The sequence below is a fragment of the Nannospalax galili genome, unplaced genomic scaffold, assembly GCF_000622305.1.
Source record: "Nannospalax galili isolate Female #2095 unplaced genomic scaffold, S.galili_v1.0 scaffold996, whole genome shotgun sequence".
Classification (NCBI taxonomy): Eukaryota; Metazoa; Chordata; class Mammalia; order Rodentia; family Spalacidae; genus Nannospalax; species Nannospalax galili.
The window spans coordinates 4,053,935-4,078,534 of record NW_008339436.1 but is presented as its reverse complement, the minus strand read 5'-3'; the positions used below and the strand labels follow the sequence as shown (position 1 = coordinate 4,078,534).

At 46.4% G+C, this 24,600-nt stretch overlaps 1 protein-coding gene across 1 annotated transcript in view; it reads right to left on the bottom strand.

Moving 5' to 3' along the window:
- The window catches only part of Antxrl (ANTXR like), a 79,212-nt gene extending 71,613 nt beyond the window's left edge, over window positions 1-7,599 (bottom strand). The window contains exons 1-4 of the mRNA XM_029564054.1: window positions 7,358-7,599; window positions 3,652-3,720; window positions 2,554-2,625; window positions 20-122 (exon numbers count right to left, since the gene is read on the bottom strand). Of these exons, the coding sequence (XP_029419914.1) occupies window positions 20-122; window positions 2,554-2,625; window positions 3,652-3,720; window positions 7,358-7,599 (486 nt within the window). The remainder of the gene's footprint in view (window positions 1-19; window positions 123-2,553; window positions 2,626-3,651; window positions 3,721-7,357) is intronic.
- Window positions 7,600-24,600: the final 17,001 nt, after the last annotated feature.

Sequence of the window (24,600 nt, the reverse complement as noted above, 5' to 3'; positions counted from 1 at the left end):
AAGCTGAGCCAACACCCACAGTGGTTCTAGCCCTCTGAACCTTTTCCAATCCCGTGTGTAGGAATGTTGGTCCAAAAATTTGAAGCTTCCGCACGGCGCTGAGGTGACGGCGGATTGCAGCTCTGAAGATGAAAAAAGAAAGGTGAAGAGTGCTGACACCACAGCTTTATCACTGTGTAGACTGTCAGAGTGGAGAGGGAACGAGGCCGTTACCCCTATTCTATCCCCTGAGCACCGAGGAAGTTGGCGGGGGGCTCACTGGGTTCTACAAGAAGGTCTGCCTCTGAGCTCATCCCTGCCATTGAATGTTCAGACAGTGGATACCTCAACAGGGGCCCTATCTACACCATCCCTGATGAGCATGGGAGCATCCTGGGGGTGTACATCTGAGCCAGGAACTCCCAGGGGCACCTGCATTCCTAATGGGAACCCTAATAACAAGGTCACCTTTCTTCTGAGCAGTCTAATTTTCAGTGGGTAGGGTTGAGGGGGACCACGCCATCCTGCTAAGCTGCTGCCCAGCTCCCATCCCCACTGCCATAGAGCCCTGGCCTGACTCCCTTCCCTTTATTCTGCTAAAGGCAGCAGACAGTCTGCTTAGACCTGAGCCAACTGTGGACTCCATGTGTTACAGAAGGCCTAAAATTGTGAGTCAGACCTGAAGGCTGACCATGAGGTAGTTGGCTGCTCCCCCGACTGGAAGGGAACATGGCCTGTCAGGCACTGCTAAAACAGATAGGACACAATGGGACAGGCAGGGCTAGCTCTGATGGCTGATCTAGGACAGGAAGTGGGGGCTGTGAGATTCAGCATAATCTAATGTGACAAGGCTGAGCAGGCACAGCAAGATGACCTAGAGTGAACTCTGAGGTGGCTTCCTGTTAGGACAGTTAGACCCTGCCATGAACTAAGCTGTGAGGATTCCATCGCTGGACCAGTTAAGTCTTGCCTAGAGGTTGAGCAGGCACAGCAAGATGACCTAGAGTGAACTCTGAGGTGGCTTCCTGTTAGGACAGTTAGACCCTGCCATGAACTAAGCTGTGAGGATTCCATCGCTGGACCAGTTAAGTCTTGCCTAGAGGTTGAGCAGGCACAGCAAGATGACCTAGAGTGAACTCTGAGGTGGCTTCCTGTTAGGACAGTTAGACCCTGCCATGAACTAAGCTGTGAGGATTCCATCGCTGGACCAGTTAAGTCTTGCCTAGAGGTTGAGGAGGCCATGCCTACCATGCCTGAGGGTTGGCAAACCAGGGTCTGCCAACTCCAATTCAGCTTCCTCTCCGCTCTGTTACAGAAAAAGCAGCGACCACAGCTGAAGTTAGGTGAGGAGAAGGAATTCAATTTACCTTAATCCTTCCATAAATGAGTCAGTCCACTAGCATAAAATTAAACTCCCTCTCCTCACCTAACCTGGACTCTTAAGTCTCTGATTTTTCTATAACATATCCAGTAAAGTAACTACCTTCTGCATAACCTAGCCCCCTCCCTTTGTCCAGCCTAACCCCCCCTCCCCTCTACAAAGTCCAGCCTCCTCCCCTCCATCTAACCCTCTACCTAGCCCAACCCCTCCCCTTTGTCCAGCCCAGCCCTGTCTACCCTCTTCAGGTCAGCCTTCCCCACTATGCCTAGTCCTGCTATCTCTCTGAGCTCCCTAATAGACTCTGTCCCATAGATGTCTTCTCCGTTACCTCCAACCTAGTCAGGTCTCTCCAAATCCAAGACAGGGCAAACCTCAAAGGCTTTCCCTGGATCTTTGAGGGCCAATCCCTTCCTGCTCGTCCTTGATGAACCTGGGGTGCTGTCTCCACAGGCCTGGAGCTTGTCCACTTCACTCCTTGCTTTTCTCCAGGGCCAGGACAAAAGCTTTCTATAGTTTCACATTCACCTCAGTTTTAAAATCTCTCTCTCTTTCTCTCTATCTTCACTCTCGCTCTTGCTCTCGCTCTCTCTCTCCCTTCCCTTCCTCCTTCTCTTTGTTCTATATGGAGTCCCAGCTAGGGTGTTCAAAGTGCTCCCTCTCAGACAGAGACCTTTAACTTTTTGCCTCTGGGACTCTGGGCAAATGGGGCCCCTTCCCTGTGTAAGCTGCCTGTTCCTCATATCTACCTGCAGCAGCTAGCCCTGGGGACTCCCTCCCTATGATCACAGAGGGTCCCAGCAGCCCTTCTCATGCCCCAGCACTTCCCCCTTGGTTCCCAACTATTTCCTTGCCTAGCCCACTGGCTCAAGCAAACAGTGACCAACTGATAGCAGGCCCCACACAGGCTAAGGTTTGGGGGGGCACATATCTGCCCTGACAGCCCCCTGGATCCTATGTATTGTCACAGTCAGGGCCCAGGGAAGATTCAGGACTGATGAAGGAAACAGGGAGAGAATTTCTGGAAGCACAGAGTCTGTGGGTTCCAGTGAAGCAGAGATTCAAAGGGTCTAGTGATCTAGAGCTAGAAGTCAGTGTGGGTACCAACCAGCCACCACAGGCAACCATGGGAGCCACATGAAGGTCCCTGTGAGCCCCCAGATTCTGGGAGTTCCTTATGTTCAGACAATACCCACCTGTCTGAGGTGAGTGGCATCCTGATTTGCGCTTGACTATTGAAGATAATGAAGGACATCCGCAGTTTGGGGCTGAGGACAAAACATGGCCTGTGAGAAGGCAATGAAACAGATCCCCAGCCCATCAGGGAGCAGCCAGGAAGGGAACATGTGCCAAATCTCCTACTACTTCTCTTTTGCAGAGATGGGGAGTCTAGATAATTTGGTGAAGTGCTCTGATGCCTATGAAGATGGGGGGCTCCAGGGAAAAAGAGGCTTTCCAGAATGGCCCTCTTCTCCATCCTTGTACTCCAGTACCCAACAGATACCCCCCCACACACAATGTGCACACATGTAGACATACATATATGCATGTATAGACATATATACACATGCTCTTCCAGTTTCTTTCCTGTTGCTTTGATGAAACACCCTGAACAAAAGCAACTTAGGGGAGGGAAAGAATTTACTTTGGGCTTACAAGTCCAGGTTACAGTTCTTAATTGCCTGGAAGTTACAATGGCAAGAGCTTGAGATAGCTGGCCATATCTCATCTACAGTCAAGGGTAGAGAGAAACAAACACACTTGTGCTGACTGCTTGCTCCAAGTCATCTAGCTTTCTGCTGTCCTATATAGTTCAGGACCCTTTAGCTGGAGGAATGGTACTGTTCACAATAGGCTGGGTCTTCCTGCATCAATTAACAATCAAGGCAATCCCTCACAGACGTGCTCACAGGCCAATCTGACCTTGATAATTCCTCAGTTGACGAGACTCTCTTCCCAGGTCATTCTAGGTTGGGACAAGTTGATATTTAAAACTAACTGGCACACATGCTGAGCAGGCCTGGTGACACCCACATTCCTCTATGGGGTTCTCCCTCCCACCTGACATTTCTTCTACTGTTATGTTCTTTGCTTGTTTAATCCCTTTTCCTTACCCTTGTCCCCTAACTCCCAGGTAGGAGCAGCCAATACTGTGGAGACCTGCTCTGCCTACATGTTAGCCTTGGTCTGTGCTCTCTATACAAGGTCTCCCATGCCCCTAGTTCTAGTGGATGTGTCCCTAGCCTGCCAGTGGACCACGCCTGCAGGGAGCCTGCAATGTGCAGAAGCCATACTTCAAGTACTTCTCCACCATATCTTCCCAAGATGTGAATAAGTCAGTCCAGTCTACCACGTTACTGGAGCTAAAACAAAACAAAATAACAAGGGTCAAGTCACATCAGTGAAGTGGCTTATGGAAAGGGAAGGTGTAGCTTCTGTCTTCCCACCTTCCAGCAGGCTTTTGAAAAAGCTACATCCTCTCCCATGTGCTGACTGCAGCAGTGGTCACTCCAGGAGACCTCTACCTGCCCCTCAGGTGGTGATCCATTTGCAGGCTTTTGTTTATCACCTTCTCATGACACCCCAAATTCCTCTCATTCCTCTAGATTTCCCAGTACCCACAGAGGCGGATAGAGATATTCTCTTCAGGAGCCTGGGCCTCAGCCATGAAAGTGAGTGCCCGAGACTGATATTTAAAAATTATTATTAATTGGACTGGAGAAATGGTTCAGCACTTAAGAGCACTGGCTGCTCTTGAAGAGGACCTGGGATTGATTCCCAGCACCCACATGGTGGCTAATATCCATCTATAACTCCAGTTCCAGGAGATCTGGCGCCCTCCTCTGACCTCTGTGGGCATTGCACCACGTGGGTGCACTTACATACATGCAGGCAATGCACATAGACATAAAAAATTAAATAAAATATTAAAAATCTATTAATTTACCTTTTAGTATACAAAATGATGAGTTTCTTAAAAATTTTTGTTGATTTATTTTTATTTTACATGTATGAGTATTTGTTTGCATATATGTAAGTATACCATGTGTATACAATGGAAACCAGAAGAAGGCACTGGATTACAGACAGTCGTGAGCTGCCATGTTGGTGTCAAGAACTGAGTCTGGGTCCTCTGCAGCAGGTGCTCTGGACTGCTGAGCCATCTCTCCAGCCTCAAATGGGTTTCTTTATGATGTTTTCATATTTGTGCATCATTTTACTTGGCTCATATCTGCCCTCCCTCTCCCCTCATCGGTTTCACTTGTCTTCCCTCCCTTTCCCCACTGATTTCCTTCCTCTCCATCTCCCCATAAAAAGTGCCCCTGATTTTGTCACATACACACACATACACACACACACACACACACACACACACACACACACACACACACACTCTCACACTCACCCAGGTTCCTCATAGGCTGAGGCTGCTTAGTAGCCTAACTTTCTCAGCAGCCTGCAGAGCCCAGTCATTCTTGTTGGGAAGAAGTCCTCTTCTCCTTCTCCTCCTTCTCCTCCTTCTTCTTCCCCCTTCCCCCTTCCCCCTTCCTCCTTCCCCTCTCCCCTTCCATCTTTCCCTTCGTGGACATCTTTCCCTTCCTGAGGGAAAGGTGCCCTGTGCGAAATAAATCTGTGTCCCACTGAGAATTCCATCTGTTCTTCTTCTTCTTCTTCTTCTTCTTCTTCTTCTTCTTCTTCTTCTTCTTCCTCTTCTTCCTCTTCTTCTTCGTCTTTTTGAGACAGGGTCTCCCTGTAGCCCTAGCTGGCCTGAAACTCACTGTGTAGACCAGGCTGGCCTTGAACTCACAGAGATCCACCTGCCTCTGCCTCCTGAATGCTGGGATTAAAGGCGTGTGCCACCACACCCCTCAGGAGGGCCTTTCTGTTCAGACACTGGCAGGTGAAGGCAGGCACAGGCTTAGCTAAAGCATTCCTGGTATCACTGTTCTCAGTGGTAAGATGAACACAGGCCCTTCTAGTCCTGCCAGACCTTCTATGGCCTTCTGGTTAGTGGGACTCATATTTCCCCCACTTCCCTCAGGCCAACTTTTTTGGAATCTTACAACTATGGAAAGGTGAGGCAAACTCTAGTTATAGAGCAGAAGAGAGCCTAGGGCAGATTTTATTCTTGATCCTAGAGACATATAAAGTAAAACTGAGGCTGGACCTCCACCTGGGTTCTTTCCTTGAGTTGTGTTGGATCATGCCTTTTATGGTCTATGAATCAGAGCTATCTATCAACAGGCTCTACTTCTCCCTCCGGTGATCCCTATGCCCATTCATGTCACTTTCCTGAAGGTCATGCTCATATGTTTGATTGTCACATACCATGGTCAGCCTTGTGATATCAGCTAATCTGCTTTTCACAAGACAGATAAGTGAGTTCTAAAAGCTGAAATTCACTCTTGATAGTATTCACACTTAGCATGGTTCTGAACCCAGATCTTTTCCAGGCCTCATGCACTACCCATGTATTTGGCATATCCAGGGGATGCTACAGTGCCTGACAATTATTGGGTCACTAAGTCCAGTACAGGGAGTTGAGAGGTGCCCTAAGAAGAGGCAGACAGGAGGTCCTTCTTTCTTTTATAGGATGGGGCAGGGGTCTATGAACAGGATATCTGCTGCTCGACCATCTGTCCCGAGGCCAAGAAGGAGTGACACTTTGAGAGGCTGAGGCCTCTTTTCCAGTGGAGACTTCCCAACAGGTTGCTAGCTGCTGATAGAAACAACAGACAAAGGCTGCGATGGGGGGATTATTAAGCAAAAGAACGGGAGGAGATTCTGAAGTCCTGCCTCAACACATGTGTCCTGAGAGCAATGGTTTCCATTCCTCACAGAGCAAGGGCAGTTCCCTGTCTCTCATGCACAGCTGCCACAGAGGTGAAGCCCTGGCAGACAGGGGCCTTGGGAGAGAACTGTGGTCTGTACAGGGATGGGTGTTGAGAGGTGCTTCTGTATGGTAGAGGTACAGAGTAGAGGCCTGGGGACCCAGACCTAGGAAAGCCCCATTCCAACCCAGTCCTTTCTCTTCTCAGGACAATACAGAGCAGATACACCCTCTTCATTCTGACTATACACTGCAGAGAAGGAAGGAAGTCAGAGCCTCTAGCTCCAGAGATCAGTGACTCTGATTTGCTTTATCCAACAGCTACCACAGTCATCATACCCAAAGGAGACCGGGAGAAGTGGGGACCAGAGGAGGCAGACACTCAGCCATGGAAGTGGCGATTGTTTTCTCTCCCTAGTGTACCAGGGCGGCACGGCTCTTGAGCCTCGTTCCCAGAGTAGGCGTCCATCAGCTCTGCCTCTCTCTTGCTCTTCTTCTTTTGTCCACTCCAGGCTTATGGGTGCTGTGCTGTCCTGGATTCTGTCTCCTTGCCCGTGTCATTGTTCACACCGTTGCAGGGCTGGCACCTGCTTTTCTCCCAGTCAGTCTGTGTGGGTCTCCAAGGACCCTTCTTCCCACTGCAGTCCCAGATCTGTCCTTCATCCTTCCAGAGCAGCCAGTGTCCCTTATGAAACACAGATTGGATCCATCCTCCCCTGATAAAAACCTTTCTCTCAGTGACCCTCAGTCTCATCTGTCTTCCCTTCTCATCCTTCTTCCTCCATCTTTTCCTCACACTGTGGTCCCCCTGGGACCATCAGAAACTTGAATTTCAGAGCCTTTATCCAGGTGACTCCCTTCCCCAGTCCTCAGAACTCACCTGGGCAAGAATGCAGGTGCATACTCATTTTCTTTAAATTCATTCCAGTAAGGAAACCAATAAAAATGAACCTAATATATGAGTCAGACATGAATGTCCAAGGAACCATCCTGACCTTTTCTTTCTCTAGACATAAAGGAAACTAGAGTGTTCCGATTCTCTAATCTCACCAACAGATTGCTCTTGCTGCTCTTCTGGCAGAAACCGGCACCCCCTTAGGCCATGTTCTGCCAGGGGATGGAGGCTTTGGAGGGGGGCACCCAGAGCCAGGGCGGGAAGGATCACTTACATGTCAAAGAGGAAGTAGACATCAAATTCACCATCACAGTATTGTAGAACCTCCTCTTCCTTTGGGCTCTGCCTTCCCATCCAGTTATGATAGCCAGATAACCTAACAAAGCTTTCATGATAGGGGTAGATGGGTTCTGGGTGAGGGCTCAGGACACGATGGGCTGTAACAAGTAGCACAGGCAATCGCAGCAACAGCAGGAGGAACACAGAACAGGACACCTGGGAACAGCAGTCCTGCATTTTCTCGTAATTCCCTTGAAATTGGGACCCTGTGCCAGAGTCTAGATAGACTAAGTGCCGGTCACCTCTGACTTCCTTCTCTGTTGCCTCTCCCTGTACCTAGGGCCACAGCCCTGGTACCTAGTCACTGGTGCACACTGCCTCCTTTCACCTGGTATGCTCTGAGCATGGGGACTGGGGAGGTAGCTGCTCTGGGACGTCTTGTCTCCCACTGCCTGCATAGCCCTTCCCCCAACATGCTGGGGGTTATGATGGACAGGAAGGTTGACATGGTGACTTTGTGACCTGCCCCACTGCTCACTGCTCTGTATGCTGACAACTTAAGTGGTGGTCACAGGACCTTTGTAAGGGTGTCCGATGAGGTCTCCTTGTCCCTTGTCTCAGTCGAGGAACCCATAGATTCTGTTAGCCAGTCAAGTGATGGCACAATTTAGAAAGACGTGGAGATAATGTGATGATTCCAATATCCTCTGTGAATAGGGACAGTCCAGTCATCCACTGTCATGTGACCCAACCTTGGCAACTTAGCAGAACCTTTTTACTAAATTTTCAGGTTTAGTGGTGGTACCCTCAGGAAGCGCTCAGTGGGAGGGTTCTTGTGAAGGGACTCCTTAGGAAGACCTGAGCGGACTCAGGTGGAATTGTCTGGAGGCTTCCTCACTGTTGCCTCCCGCGCCAGGGCTGGAATTCATCCCCAGCATTTGAATCTGCTGCATTTCTTGGTTGAAAAATTGTGACAGAAGAAAACCATAGTGCTCTGATGGGAGAGGACAGCAGATTTCACGGATCCTGACATAGTCGTGATAGTCCCAGTTATTTCAAATAGTCCTCAAAACAAAACAAAGCCCACCAATCCATTGCATTGTACCATATGCTGTTTTCAATTTACGGATTGAAAGATCTATTTTAGACATTAAGAATTTTAAAAATCACTCTTGTGCATATTAAACAAAGAAGAAACTGATTGAGGTATTTCTAAATATGCTTCCTTTCAGTCTGAAGGCTCTCAATCCTTTTTAAATGCAGCAGTGTGCAGCTGTCTCTCCACACCATGCCCTCTCTCTGCTGCTCTGTGATTCAGCAGGGTGGAGCAGGGGCTAAGCAACCCATACTTCTCTCTCTGAGAGCTGGGGCCTGTGTCCTTGTTTCTAAACCTTCACTGCTGGTTGGAGCTCTGACCAGAGGACAAAGATGATGTCATAAAGGGCTCCACACTTTCACCTTGCTCATTGTAAATACTATCTATCCTGAAGTGGAAAAGTTGTGATGCCATACTATGAGGAGGCCCCAGTCATAGGAAGATATAGGAAGATGTCCATTTGTGTAAAGCTTCCATGAACAGCCCTGGCACAGCCTGAGGACTCCTCCAGCCCAGGTGCCACAGGTGACATTGAAGAAGCTTCCAGATAATTTCAGATCATGCCACACAAATCCTATCTCACTGCTCAGGACTTCCCAGGAGGCCTATCACTGGGGCCTTCCTACTCCAACCTCCCTGAGGGGTCTGGCCTGTAGAACCTTTGCAAAATAAAACGGTTCTGTGTTAATCCATCAAAGTTGGGCAGTTTGCCACTTGGCAGTGGATGACTAAAGATTCTGGCCGTAGCTCATGATCCTCATCTAGACACTATCATTGCCTGACTGACCTGAGGGTTCATTGTTGGTCTCCCAGTTTCCATATACTGGCTTCTTTGTCCCTGGACCGCTTCACCATCAATGACCTGGTAATTTCACTACCTCAACTACTGTCTCAGTCAGCAAAATGCCTAGGTTCCTTGAGGTGGTCTCTAAGGACCTTCCTGTGAGGAGGTGGGATGAGGGACAAGGTGGTCTCATCTGAAACCCCTGCAAAGATCCTCTAACTGTCACTTGGGACTTCAGTAATGCAGGGCTTTGAGCAGAGGAGCAGGTCACAAAGTCACCATGTCAACCTTCCTGTCCATCATAACCCCAGCATGTTGGGGGAAGGGCTATACAGGCAGTGGGAGGCAGGATGCTCCAGAGCAGCTACCTCTCCAGTCTATTCCTCTGAGCCCACCAAGTGGAGAGCAGCAGTAAGCATTGGTAAGAGGACACAAGGGCTGGTGGCCCTGAGTACGGGGGCAGAGGCAACAGAGAAGGAAGTCAGAGGTGGCTAACCTACCTGCGACCTTCCTTACAGCAAGTGGGGTCTTACAGACCACCAAGAAAATGCAGGGCTGTTGGCCGTGGGTGCCCCACTCTGTGCTCTTCCTGCTGATGCTACCACCATCGTGGCTTAGCACAGAGAAACTCCTGTACCAGGACTCTGATTGGAGAAACTACCATGGACATGGCTTGGACTCCAGAAGTTTGTACCACAATGAAGACCACGTCCTAGCATCCTGGCATGGGAGGAATGCAATGAAAGAGCCATGCCAGGCCAGCCCTGACATCTACTTTGTCCTGGACAAGTGAGTGGGTTTTTTTTCCTTACAGGTGACACTGACAGAGGGACAGAGGCCCAGCCTCTGCAGGGGATAGATAGACAGGTCTATTGTGTTCAGAACTCCGGTTACTTGTCTCTGTGACTGACGTATTTCCCGAAGGCAGGGAAGCACCACAGGGCTACTTGATGGCTCTTTCTCCAGCATCTTGCCCCTTTCTGGGCCTTCATTGTTCCTTAGCTCATCAGCTGCTAGAACTTACCTTTTCATCTGAGAGATCAGCCCACCCAGGACTCTGTAGAGATTGCTGCTGTTGTGGGCACTCTCCCAGTCTTCTGGTTGAGTGGCCTTTGTTTTGCTGCCCTGAGTGTTCAACTTCTTCCTTCTACCACAGGGAGCACCACAAGCCCCTACCCTGTCAGGAGCTGGTTCTGTCTCAGTGTGATTCTGGGTAGCTGGGCTAGTCCTTAGGCCCCACTTGCCTGTCAAAGGAAGGGTAGGGGTGGGTCTAGGCTGGGAGAGGAGGCCTGGACTCCTTTCTTAGCACCTCTTGCTGGGCTGGGAGTAGACTTTGTGCCCACTCAACCAGAGCAGAAGTTTGAGGAAGGTTGAGGAAGCCCTGGCTGGACTCTCCTGCATGCTGGCATCCTCCAAACATCTTGAGCTACAGAGAAACTGGGAGCTTCTTTGTTAGTATCCTGAGTGGACTGCACGACTAGATTGAGGGGGTGCCCATGACATCTTCCAGACAAGACCAGGGCTTCCTGAGCTATTTCAGGTTTGGATCTTCTCACTTCTCTCCTTCTTGAACACTGGTGGTTAAGGAGTCATGGGCCCAGTTCCCATATTCTAAGCCAGGCCTATACCCTGGGAAAGGATGAGCCCTTTGGGGCTGACAGCCTTGTTAGGCCAGTCCTTCCAGAGAGTGGCCATGTTGTCAAAGGGGCCTCTCAGCTACCATTCTTGTTGTGTGTGTTCCACTGATTCCACTGGGACCTGTTGTGGGATACAGTAGGAAATGAGCCCAATTCCGTGACAGGTGAGAAAGGCTGTGGGAATAAGTGAGGGTGAAAACATTAATTGTGCAGCCTATCAATGTGCCGTGAGCTTAAAGACAACTGAGGCGCTAACCATGGCTTATATGCTAGATGAGACACACAAGGCTGTGAACAATGAGACTCTGCCCCAACTCTGAGACCTGTTAGCATTTTGCCCATTATCCACAGCCTCCCATAATGGGCAGCAGGTACCAGCTTGTACCCCAGATGCCATGGCCCCAGAGTTTGCTGCCCAGGAGCTTCCAGGGGCCTTTTCAGGACCCCAGAAACTCACTATCCCTTTGTTGTAGCCTGACCTCAGTTAATATAGGCAATGGAAAGATGGAAGGTATTTTTGATGAAAGGATTTGAGTACTCACAGCTCAACAAATGCAGAGCCTGTGGGCTCTGAGACCCTCCTAGGTGGTCAAGGTCTATCTCTTTCTAATTTCCTTGTGGGCAGGGACACATTATCTTTGTGCCTGCATACATACACCCTACCATCAAATTCTCAATGCAGGCTGACATCAGACTCTTCCATGTTCTTTCTCTCCAACCTTGGTGTCTGTTATCAGGTTGACTACTGACCCAGGTACTATGTGTCAGGGTCCAGTCTGTGTGACGACTACCTTCCTGCTTCTTGAAGTAGGAGTTAGCCCTTGGTAAGGAAATAGGATCACAGGTTAAATAGCATGCCCAAGAACCTCAGCAGAAGTCAAACTTGGCTCTTCTAGTTTCTGTCAACTGATTCCCTAGTCCTTACCCTTAGGAGTTTTTTCATTGTTATTGGAATTGTTTAGAAGCTTTTTCCATAGTGGTAAAATATACATCAAATACAATTGACCCTTTCATCCATTTTTCAGTGTTCAATTCAGTGATCTTAAATCTATTTACAGGGTTGAGCAGCCATCACCACCATCTGTGGCTGTATCGTGTCATTACACCCTGAAACTCCATACTCCCTAATCTTCCTCTCCTAACTCCTGGTGAACTCTATTTTATTTTCAGTATCTATGAATCTGTTTATTTTAGGTAACTCATGGAAATAGAATCATAAAATATTTGTAAATTTTTCTAATTTAAATTAGTATGATCCTTTTCCAAACATTTAAGTTTTAGCATCTATCAGAATTTTGTTCCTTCTTTATGGCTTATTAAAGTTCCCATAGGCTGGGTGATATAGTTTAGCGGTAGAGCACTTATCTAGCATGTGCAAGGCTCCAGGAATAATCTCAGCACTGCAAAAATACTCATAGTGTTCCGCTGTAGGCGTATGGCATATTTTATTTATTTCTTCATCTGCTGATGAGCGCTTGGGTTATTTCTCCCTTTGACTGTTAGAAATAATGCCTGCATGAACACTGGTTTACACAGATTTGCTTAATAGCCTACTGTCTCCTTCTTTTGTATTTGTACCTAGAGGTGGAATTGCTGGATCATGTGTCAACTCTTTAACTTTCTAAGGAACCACTGAAATGTTTCATCTAATAGGCATTTCACTTAACATTTCTACCAATAATTCATGAGCACACAGTTTCTTCACCACCTATTATCTTGAACTTTTGATAGTGGCTACCTCAATGGATGTGAGGCTATTATAGCTTTATTCCCTGGTGACTAGTAAGGTAGATCATTGTATCATGTGCTTTTGTCATTTGTGTATCTTTGATGAAGTATCTGTTCACATTTTCCACTGAATTTGGTTTGGGTTTAATTTTTTTGTCCCATATTTAGGTCTGTAATCTATTTTGAGTTAAATTTTGTAATGATATAAGGTAACAGCTCAAATTCATTCTTTTGTAATAAATTTTCAACTAGGAAATGGAATGCTTTAACTTCTTCCTTGTTTTTCAAGAATATTTTTGGCTATTTGTGGTTCTTCAAGATTCCATATAAATTGCAGCCTTTTTACTATTTATGTAAAACAGTGGTGTTGGGATTTCATACCGATCTATTGATTCCTTAGACAACTTTGGCTACTATTGTATCATCCTAAAGTTATTAATTCTATTTTTTAGCATGCCATGTGATCCTTTTTGTTTGTGTTTTTCATTCAGGTATAATTTTTGTAGTTTTAAATGTCCATGTGTATAGCTAAAGGCTACATAACAAGAAACAATGCCAGACAGGAGATACCTTCCTTTGAGTTGTTGGCCAGGGTGGCCCAAGAGACTCCCAGACAGTAGCCCAGCATAGAACTGGGAAAATGAACAGCAGACCCCAATCTTATCTAAAGGAATGTTGGCAACTGATTGCTGCTAGATGAGAAAGAGCTAATCTTCCTAAAACAAAGAATCCTAGATAGGCTGACTAGACTCAGCAGATGGACTAGCACTGGGGAATGACTGGGGGCACTGATAACACAGTGGACAGTAACAGGGATGACAGAGTATATGGGCTCCAGTGGGGTGGGGGAGGCTATGGGAGGGTGCCATTTGGGATGCAAGTATAAATATGACTAAGACTATTTGAAATGTTCTGTATGAAATACACACGCAAAAAATTAATAAATAAAAATGAGTTATATTTGAGGAAGAAGCATAAAAATTTGCTTCATGTTAATTAGCAGATATGAAAAACATTACCATTGAAATCTACCTGATGACTTTATATCCATGGTCAGGTGCCAAGGATCTCAGAAAGTAACCCACTGTGACTAGTAATAATTAGCTATATAAAGATTAGAGACGCATGTGCAAACATCTTAGTGTTAGTTGCATTAAAAATGAGCTTTTCTGTATGAAACAGTATATTTTAAAAAGAAATGTAGATCTTTTTTAAAGGTTAAAACCTCACTCAACTTTATGTCTTATAGGGTTCATACTGAGTACAATCATGTATAACTGTATTAATTCAACACTGTGAACCTAAAAATTTACAGCCAATTTTGAAAGAGATGCATCTTTGCTCTGGAAACTGTTATTGAATATGTCAATGCTGTTGCAATGAAATGCTTCTACTAATTATGTGGTTATTAAATACACTTTAAAAATATTTTAAAAACTGGACATTTACTTTATTGCTGCAAGCCTTTTATGATTGTTGTCCAGAATTCCTGGAAAGTTGCCAAATACAGATTTAGTCCCGTGTTTTCACATGAGTGCTGGAGTATGAAACTTCTGAATCTGCCAATTTTCTGTCAGCTCCATGCTATGCTATTTGTAATTATATCTTTGATTTATGAGTGCATGTGAATAAATTTAAATGTCAAACACTATAATGAGCATCACAAAAATTCAAGGTTCCTGCCGAATTTCCCACTCTTCATCCCAATCCCTCAAGAGAGTTACCTGCATGTCTTCTAAACTTTTCCTTTTGATATTATATCCTTTTTTTGTACAAACAGAATTCTATTGACTACCTTTTGTTCTGTTTAAGGTTTAGAGATCCTTTATCAGCTGATAAGAGGACAGAACTTTTTGATGTTTCATAGTTCAATTTTCCTAAAAGATTCTGCCCCACTGCCTCCTAGTTCCTCCACTATGGTTACATCACTACGATGTTTGGTCTCAGATTTTAACTCTAAAGATATCCTCAAATGCCTTGTGATCATCATTTTTATTTAAGGGTTGGTCCTAACACACAAATGGAGCTCTGTGCTGGAAGTTCATGTGGTGTGCATTATTCCACAATGCCTCCTTCCTGGACACCTGTCTGACCCTGTGATCTTTGACTCTGTCCTTGAGCCCTCATTTTCTCCTGAGTTCTAGAATCCAGATCCTCCTTCAATATTATCTCAGATTGAAAACTCTTCCAGAGTTTACCAGCAGTGTAAAAACTCTGGGTCCCTATGAGCCTTCTTGAGAAGGTACTTTTCATTTAGGGGTAGGGGAAAGGCAGTGTTACCGCTAGTTAGGAAAAGAAGCTTTCTTGTATGCTAGTCTGAGAACTCTACCCAGAGAAAAGTCTGTGTTGTGTTTTGTTTTCAGAATGAAAGCTTAGTTGTACAGCAAGTGTTGGATACCAGGTACAGCAAGGGAGGGGATTTGGAGGAAGTTCTAGATTCACATCCATAGTTGGTAAGGATACTATAAAAAAGTGGCTTGACCTTTTAGAGGTTCATTTTTCTCTATTGTGGAATGTGGATTAGCTGATATCATAGGGTTTATCTGTAGATGCACATGTGCTCTGTGAATGATAGTCCTGCTAGTGTTAGGATCGTTTACCAATGAGCTTACCCATTATCTCTGTGCAATTTTAGATGCAGCTTGGCAGAGGCAGCAGGATGATGGAGAGGAGGATATTGATCTTGGTGTGAGATTATAACTATTAATATTGGCTCACAATTTGACAGGATCTAGAATCACCTAAGAGATACTTCTGAGCCTGTTTATGAGGGAATTTCCAGATTGGGTTAATTGAGGTGGGAAGACCCACCCTAAAAAAACTAGGGCCTTGAACCACATACAAGAGGAGGAAGCAAGCTGCTAACCAGAATTCATGTCTCTCTGATTCTTGACTGCAGATACAGCATGACTAGATGTCCCATGCTCCTGCCTCCAGGACTTCCACACAGCAGTGGTTGACTGTACCCACAAACTGTGAGGCGAAACAAACCCTTCCTTAAGTTGCTGTTGTCAGATATTTTTTTCACAGCTATTGACAACTGAGGTGGTTGCTGTATAAACTTAAACATGTGATGTGGTTTTTAAGGATTTTGGAAGTGATTTGTAATAGAAATGTGGAGGAGTTTGGAACTTTAGTCCAGAAAAGCCCCAGAATGTTGTAAACATTCTTTCTGGGTCATTCTAGGGGCAGTTTAGAAGTCTAGAATGCCAAGATAAACGCAGACAAGTACCTTGATCCTGAGGTTCAGAAGTGAATAGAGAATTTATTGGGCTCTGGACTAGAGATCATACATGGAAAAGAATCTGGCTGCATTGTACTTGTGTCTTGAGAACTTGAGTGAGGAAAAGTGTTTGACTAGAGCTTGGAATGTTGCTCAGTCAGTGGATTTTAGCATGCACAAAGGCCTGGGTTCATCTGCATAAACAAGGCTTGGTGATGCATACTTATTATCCCATCATTTAGGAAGGAGGCAGGAAGATTTGAAGCTTAGTGTCATCCTCATTTACATAATGAGTTTGAGGCCAGCCGGGGATACATGAGACTCCAGTTCAAAAATACAATGGATTAAATTGTTTGGAAGAGGAAATTTCAATACAAGATAGCATCCAGGCTGTGCTAAGGTTACTGTTCACCGCTTTTATCCAGATCTTTCATGACAGATGAAGCAACAAATGAACCAAAAAGATGAAAAATATGTTTTGTGGGGGAAAGGAGAACATTTAAATTTGCAGACAAGTGAATGACAAGAGAGCAGTTATAATTGTTAAGGGTATTAAAACTATTAAAGAAAAAAAATACCTCCTGGTTTGCACTGGAGCATTAAGACAAGAGAGCAGTTATAATTGTTAAGGGTATTAAAACTATTAAAGAAAAAAATACCTCCTGGTTTGCACTGGAGCATTAAGAAAGGTATTGTGAGGGCAAGGCCTCACCTAACAAAAGCTCCATCTTGTGAAAATACAAACTCATTGGAAGGAGAGCGCCTTAACTGAGACTGTTTCTGAAGGCGTTCACTGCTGGCAAATAACCACCAAGCCAAGTGTTCCTAGGGTCAGCACACAAAGACGGATGGAACTATGGCCCAAAGGAGCAATGCTTCATCACAAGCTAGCAACAGAACTTGGCAGCATCATCATCTATGTGGTACTGGTTTGTACCACAAAGGCATGAAATATGCAAGACTGAGGGAGTCATTGATTATTCTGCCATGGTTCTGGAAAGCCGCTGAGGCCAGGCACTATGTGGCAGGGTCAATGTGCCCAAGAAGCCATTGCATGAAGCTGTGAAGGTGAAGGTAAAGTCTTAGGTGTAAGGGTGTTGGAGATGCCAAAACTATGGGATATCTGATGAGAAAAGCTGCAGGCATGGAATGGAGTTAGCCTGAATGGGAGGCCATGTGTGGTGCAGGTGGCAGAGCTGGTGGTGTGGGACTATTCAAGTCCTTTGGAGGTGAGATGATTCTAACAAGAGCCCCAGATGCTGGACATGGTGTTTGCTCTACTTAGTTTTGATCTTGCTTTAGTCTAATCTTTCCTTGTTACATCCCTGTTCTTCCATTTTGGAATGGAAATCTTTGCTCTGTGCTATTGTATGTTGGAAGTATGTGATTTGTTTTGGGATGTTATTGGGATTCACAGTTAAGAGACTGCCTTAGTCTCTGAAAAGACTTTGCATTGAGTCTTTTGAACACTGTTAGAATTCTTAAAGACTACAGGCATTTTTGAAATCAGACAATACATTTTGCATTATGAGATGGCCATGAGCCAATGAGAGCAAGGGGTTGAAGGCTATGTCTTGAAAGAAATATGTTTGGGTATTGTAAAGCCAAAATTACTTCTGGGAGGCCAGCATCATGTGTACTTTTGGTTTTCAGGCCTACTGGGAGGCACACTGCAACCCTCTCTCCCTGTGCTGTCCTTATGACAAAAATTATAGTTTAGGGAATAAAGATATTTATTCAGGTTTCCTTACAGAGTTTGTGATATCTGGGAGGAGGTTACTTAACAAAGACATGCACCTGTGGGCTTTTTTCCCTACATCTTGGCTGAACTTTCCAGATCTGTGGCCATGGGCACCCTGGGCCAAGATGGTGAAACTCTGCAGCTTCCCTGGCTTCTTCCATGTTTCTCCTTAGACTCTCCCCCTCATGCAATAGAAGCTGACAGATTGGATGGGAGGAGTGACTGTCTTCCTTCCTTTCTACAGAATCTCTTAGGTTTCAGACATCCAGCTGTTGCTAGTTCTTTTGGAGGGCATGCCTATCCAACAGGCATCAAGTTGACAAGAGGTGGACTTGGTGATGGTTAATACTGATTATCACCTTGCCAGGTTCTGGTGTTGCTTTAGAGACAGATCTTTGGGCATGTACATGAGGGAGTTTCTAGACTGGGTTAACTGAGGTGGGGAGATCTACCCTAAATGTGGGTGGTACTATTCCATGGGCTGGATTCCCAACCCGAATAAAAAGGAGACAGCAAGCTGAACATTGTGTTTGTTTCTTTGCTTTTATAATTTAAATTTTTAAATATTTTCATTGAATTTTTGTACATTTCACAGAACACATCTTAATTATATTTAGACATTCTCCCCTATCTACACCTCCCCATAAGCCCCCAAACACACCTGATTTCATGCGTTTTGTCATGTAAGTTAAGGCCTATTGAGTCAAGCTTGTATCCTCAGATGTCCCTCAGTTTGAGTTCATCCACTGAAGCCTGGTCAGCTTATCTAGCATCACTCCTTTAAAGAAGACCAATTCTACTTCACCCAAGTTCCCAGCTACCTGGAAAACTCTGTTTCCTTGTGGTATTTTACCACCCCTGGCTCTTAGAGTCTTTCTACCCCCTCTTCCACAGTGGTCCCTGGGCCCTGGATGGAAGAGGTTTAATCTAGGAGTCCTATCCAGGGACAAGCACTCTGCATACTCTTGTTCTCTGCCTTTTGTACAGTTGTAGCTTTCTGTGTTAATCACCGTGTGTTACATGAGGAAGCTCCACTGGTGAGAGTTGAGAGAAACATTAATACTCTCTCTCGCTCTCTCTTTTTTTTTTTTTTTTTTTTTGGTCTTTTTGAGGCAGGGTCCCCCTGTAGCCCCAGCTGGCCTGGAACTCACTGTGTAGACCAGGCTGGCCTCAAACTCACAGAGGTCCTCCTGCCTCTGCAGTCAAAGTGCTGGGATTAAAGGCATGTGCCACCACTCCTGGCACATTAATATTCTTAAATAGATATTATAGATAGTATTTCATTATTTTAAAATTATATACGTGTGTGTGTGTGTGTGTGCGCGTGTGTGTGTGTGTTTGTGCATGTGAGTGCAGTGCTGAAATTTAAAGGCCTTTGTGAACCACCCAACATGGGTGCTAGGACTCATGTCTTCTGGAAGAGCAATACACACTCTTAACTGCTGAGCCATCTCTTCAGCCCTTCTTTTTGCTTTTTGGTTGTATATGTAGTATGTTCAATTGCCTTAGGCTCATGCCTCCGTGAATTTCCCACCACAATAGACTATACTCTCAAGTTGTAAGCCAAAATAAATCCTCCATTCCTGAAGTTGCTTTTTCCAGGTGTTTTGTCACATCAAGAAAAGTAACTATTCAATGATAATCACACATACGAGCATGACCTTTGGGAGGGTCACATTCATGGACATAAGGACCACTGGAAGGGAGAAGTCAGGGGTGGTAGGAGAAGTCGTAGCTGTCAGTAGGTGCACTGAACTCACATAGTATACAAAACACACAAGCCAACACAATCCAGAGGCAAAGCCCAGCTGAGGGTCCAGCCTCAATTTCATTCTTGGAAAAATTAGGTAACCATTGAGCTCTACCCCATTTTCCTCCATTCCTGAAGTACTTTTTAATTACCAGCTGTACAGACAAATCACAAAAGCACTTTGTTTCTGGGATATGAAACAGAGGTGAGTCCTACCAGATCAAAGGCTGCAAGGCCCCAGTTCCCTTCACCTGTTTGCTTTCCCTTCAGGGAGAGGAAAGAAAAATATGAGCAGGGATATAAGCCAGGATTGAAAGAATTTATGACTCTCACAGTAGGAATAACGATGTCACGACAGTGGTGGCTGGGCCTCCATCTGCCTCCCTTGGCAGTGCCTGCTGGAGAAGTCCTTCTTGGTCTAGGATGGCTCGACTCCGCAGGCTGGTCAGAGGACTAGGGTCAAAAAAAGCCTTGGGTATCCATCTACCATAGCTGATGTCCAACTCTCAAAGGGAATGCTTCCATTTACATTTATGGATGCTGGGACATGTAGGGGAGCTTAGAACCTGGTAGAGGGATATCATGATGAAAGGATACAAATGGCACACAGGGCTGAAAAACAATCCCTATATGTGGGGCAGATGTAATACTCAAGAACTCAAAAGTCCAACACGGATAATAAGGCCCAACCTGGGTCATCCTCTGGCCCTGGATCATGGTGCTCAAGGACTTCTGACAACAGTGGTGACAAGAGCTGAGGGATGACTAGAAATGGGAAGCCAAGGGCAAGTGGGGTATCCAGAGAGTCCATATGTCAGTTCTCAGGAACTTTTCCAAACAAAAGATCCTTCCTTATTTCAAGACTACATGGCCCTTACCTTGCTATGATAGTCCATGTAGATGAGCCTCCAAAAGTCCCTTCCAAAGGAGTCCTGTCATATCAGCAGATAGGGCTGTTTGGCTACTCTTTGCTCATTGCTGGTCCTAAACAGTCACCTCCCAGGCTGACCCACTGTGGTTAGCAGTATTAATGCTAAAGCAGCTTCTTAAAGAAGTTTATGGAAAGCTGGGAAGACAGAAAGTGTGTTGACCCACTGGAGCTGCTTTATCCTGAAACATGAGTCCTTTTTCTTTAGGTCTGACAGCATGGCAATTTCCTGGTCGCATGCTCACAAGTTTGCAGAGGATACGGTGAAGATGTTATCATCAAAGTACGATTTCTCCATGCCGCAGACTCCTTTGTGTTGCATGGGGCAGTGTCCTATCAGGCAGAGGGCACGCTATGTCCTTTGGATTTGGTGGGTGTAAGAGTTCCTCATAGAGGGAGCACAGACCCAGGCTGGTGTACTGAGCAGAACAGAGGACAGAGCACACTGGTCCCATAGAGTGTCTGCAGCACTGACCATTCTTGCTTGGGAGTGGAGTATAGTGCTGGGACAGAGTCTGCCCTCTATGATCCCTCAGGCTGGAAAGGACATTAGTTCAGGCAGACCAGTAACTCAGCAACTGACACCTGGTTACAGAGTGCTCAGGACCCAAAGAAAGGGACAAGCAAAGAACTATGAAAGAACAGAATAATTTCTAGATAAAGTTGAGGTATATGTAGTAATGGCCAAGTGGTTAAGAAGATGAACTAGAAAGTCAGGGTATCCAAAAGAATGTAGAAATGAGATACTTTCAAGGATGGAGAAAAGATAGGGACTAAGCAACTGTTAAGGTGACCTCAGTATAATGGGTGGTCTCTGAAGCTGGTGAGTGAGGGCTGGGAGAAGAGGACACACAGGTCAGCTTGGGAACACAGGCATAGAGACTTCTTATGCCAGGCCAAAGGGCTTTGGTTTTCCAGTGTGAGCTATAGGAGGCCACAGAGATTTCATAGGTATTGGTGGAACACAACCAAGATTTGTTCTAGCTAAGCCAAGAACCAGAAATTGGTTATTGGGGAATTCAGTCAGGAAGACTTGACATGGCCTGGATGGTATCAGGCCAAAGAGCAGAGAGTTGGAAGGAGGAGGGAAGGAATGTGTGTGAAGTGCTGTCCAGAGGGAGAGTGATTTTTTTTTTTTTTTGGAGCTAGGGAGGGGTCAATGAAGATATCAAGAAATTGACACAGACAAGGGGTGATGGGGAAGGAGGTCCTCATGGAAGAGTGTGGGGGCTCTCCTTGCCTGTTCAGTGTAGGTGGATATGTATGCTAATTTTGTGTGTGTGCATATGGGTATGGGTCTGTTGGAGCACAGGGATGGAGCGGGGGGCTGGCCTGGAAGTCTTTCCACAGGTTTTAGAATCTTTCACTAAATTTATCTAAAGTCTCTATGCCTACATCAGGCCTCAAAGCAGAATTGATGTGGTGGGGAGCAGAGAATTTGTCTGAATCCCTTCCTTGACTGCTGGTTGACATCATATTGAGGGGGGTGCATTGGCTTTTCATGAATACTTACTTCCTCCCAGCCCAGATCTCCGGGTATCCCTCATCTCCTACTCCTGTAAGGGCAACATCATCCTGCCCATCACTGGAGACAGGTAAGTACTCATTTGAAACGTAACTCAGGCTCGGTGTTCCAGGCCTCTATGAAACTGGAGGCTTGCAGAGACCTCCATGGGGCTAGTGGCTGGTTGCTACACAGCCTCAGCCTTCCAGCTCCCTTGAACTCCGGCTCCAGTGAAATCCACAACCCTGTGCTTCCAGTTTTCCACCTTCTCTCTAGCCTCCCTTCCATCACTTCTGAATTTTCCCTGGGGCCTGGCTATAACAACACATAAGATTTAGGGGGCTGGTGGGGCAGATATGTGGGTTGTCCCTAGAACCCTGGATTATGTGGGTCTACCTGGAGCAGTTCACTGTCTGCCTAGCCCAGTGAGACAGTGAGACAGCTGGGAAGCAGTGAGAGGTACTAGGATATGGGGAGGACAACTGAGGCCCACTCTGAGAAAGGGGACCCCAGGGTAGGGTCATGAATCCTAGGCTGACCTACATGTTACAGGTAGATGTGAGGAGCAGGCATCCACAGAGGGAAGTGACTCACTTGTGCCCAGAACTCCAGAGAAAGGAAGCTGGGGCCTTCTATCCATCTGGGAGGGAGAACCTTAGATGTCCTGCCTGGGACTCTATACAGAACAAGAGGAGCAGAGAGAGAAAGAAGTATGAACATTTAGGATTGAGGGTATCTGGAGGTGTGGAAAGCCTCTGACCAGGGTCCTGGAGAAAATCTAGGCAGAGCATGGAGTAAAGCAGAACATGTCCCAGGTTTATGGAGATGACAGCGCAGATTCAGCTGGGAGAAGAAACAGGGAAGGGCTGGCTCCAAGAGTCCAAGTCTGATGTAGTATGTCCTGTGTCTTAGGTTTGGGGTCTATGGAGAAGCACAGAGAATCTTTATAAGAAGGATCCTGACAGGGAGCCCAAAGATACAGCAAGGATTGGGCACATGGATGAGAGCTTGGCTGGGCTGGGTAGGCTGTGGTTTGGCCCTCTAGGGCATGATGGACAAGGCCATCTTATCTCCTAGGTTGGGCTAGGCTAGACATAAGGCCCTCAGAGTTCATCCCATGGCTAACTCTCTCTGTCTCTACCAGGAAACCACCTCAGAGTCCACTATGGGTCACCTTTGCTGTGTGTACTTAGCCTTGTAGCATTGGATTATTCTGAACATCACACCATATCTGCCCTCCTCCCGTCGCATTCAGATCTGCCTCTACCTGTCCTAGTATGCCCTGTCTGCTTTTACAGCACCTCACAGCTATGTCCCCTTCCAGCCTGGGAAGCAACATAGCTGCCTCATGGATACTTTTTAGGGTCTGACTCCTAGCTTTGGAACTTCTCAGTTAAAAGTTTGTCGAGTTCACAGCTGGGCTCATGTCTAAGCAGACGGACTGCTGTCTTTAGCAGAGTAGAGGGAAGGAAGTCTGGCAGTAGGGATTGGATCTCAGGTAGTAGCTCAGCAAAGTACTAAGCTCAGCCCCCCCCCCCAGCCATACCTACTATAGACTGCTCAGAAGGAGGGTGACCTTGGCATTAGGGCTCTCATTAGGAATTCAGGTGCCCTTGGGAGTCCCTGACTTGGTTGTGCATCCTCAGGATGTTCCCATGCTCATCAGGGATGGTGTAGACAGGGCTCCTGTCAAGGTATCCAAGGCCTGAATGCTCAAAGACAGGGGTGAGCTCAGAGACAGCCAGACCTTCCCATGGGACCTAATGAGCAGCCCTGTCCCCTTCTGATCTGCCTCAGTGTTCATGGGATCAAGGTCAGAGAAAGACCCAGGGCAGAAGGGGTACCTGCTAGCCTCTCCCTCCTAGGTGGTCTGCACAGTGGACAAGGCTGGGGAACAGCTTGGAGATGTTTGTCACTGTCAATACTCTTCATGCTGCCTTTCTTATGATTCTTTTCAGAGAAGAAATCTTTAAAGGTCTTGACAGACTGAAGTATAGCATACCCGCAGGACATTCACTCCTTTACCAAGGATTGTGGAAGGTTCGGAGGCTAGAGCCACCTATGGGTAGAATAGCACTGGAGTCATTTCACAACGCCCCATTTTCCTTTGTTTCCTTGCAGGCAAATAAACAGATTATAAAGGTCAACTCAGGAGGTGAGCTTTCTGCATCTTCAGCTTGGTGGGTCCCCACAGAGTCGGGGTTCCATGGAAAACTGTGTACAGATCCCCAGGCCTCTTAAAGTGCTCTTCTCATGCTACAAGGCATACTTTCCTTTTTCTCAGCATCAGCCTCATATGAGCACAGAACACAGCCCTCTAAGATGCTTTCAAGAAGGGTAGGAGGCCCCATATGGACAGGTCACACGAAGATCTTTAGCCTACAGCTGGGTCTGTGAACAAAAAGGAGAAAAGCACAGGGCCCAGAACATGGAAGCCAAGCCCTGGTTTCCTTGGTTCCCAGACCTTCCTCTTCCAATTCTTCCTTCTCTTGACCTGCCTCCTGGACCCATGTATCAGGCAGTACAAAAGACCATGCATAGCCAAGATCCATGTAAGCTTAGAGTATAGGCTGCAGTGCTTGTCTAGAATATGTGGGGCCAAGTGGGGAAAAACACTGAGGGGATGTAGGATTCCCTGTCAAGTACCCTCTGACTTGTGGTCCTGACCTACTGAACCCACTGTTAATAACAGGATGGCCCTAGGGCTGTGCCCAGAGTTAACATTAGCCTCTGCCTTCCTTGCTGGGCCTCCTCAGCAGGAGGGTTTTCTTGCTCCTTCAGCTGCCTGGGGACAGTTTGAGGAGTGACTGAGGTTGCCCTGAGGGTGCACGGGTTTCATGGTTTGTG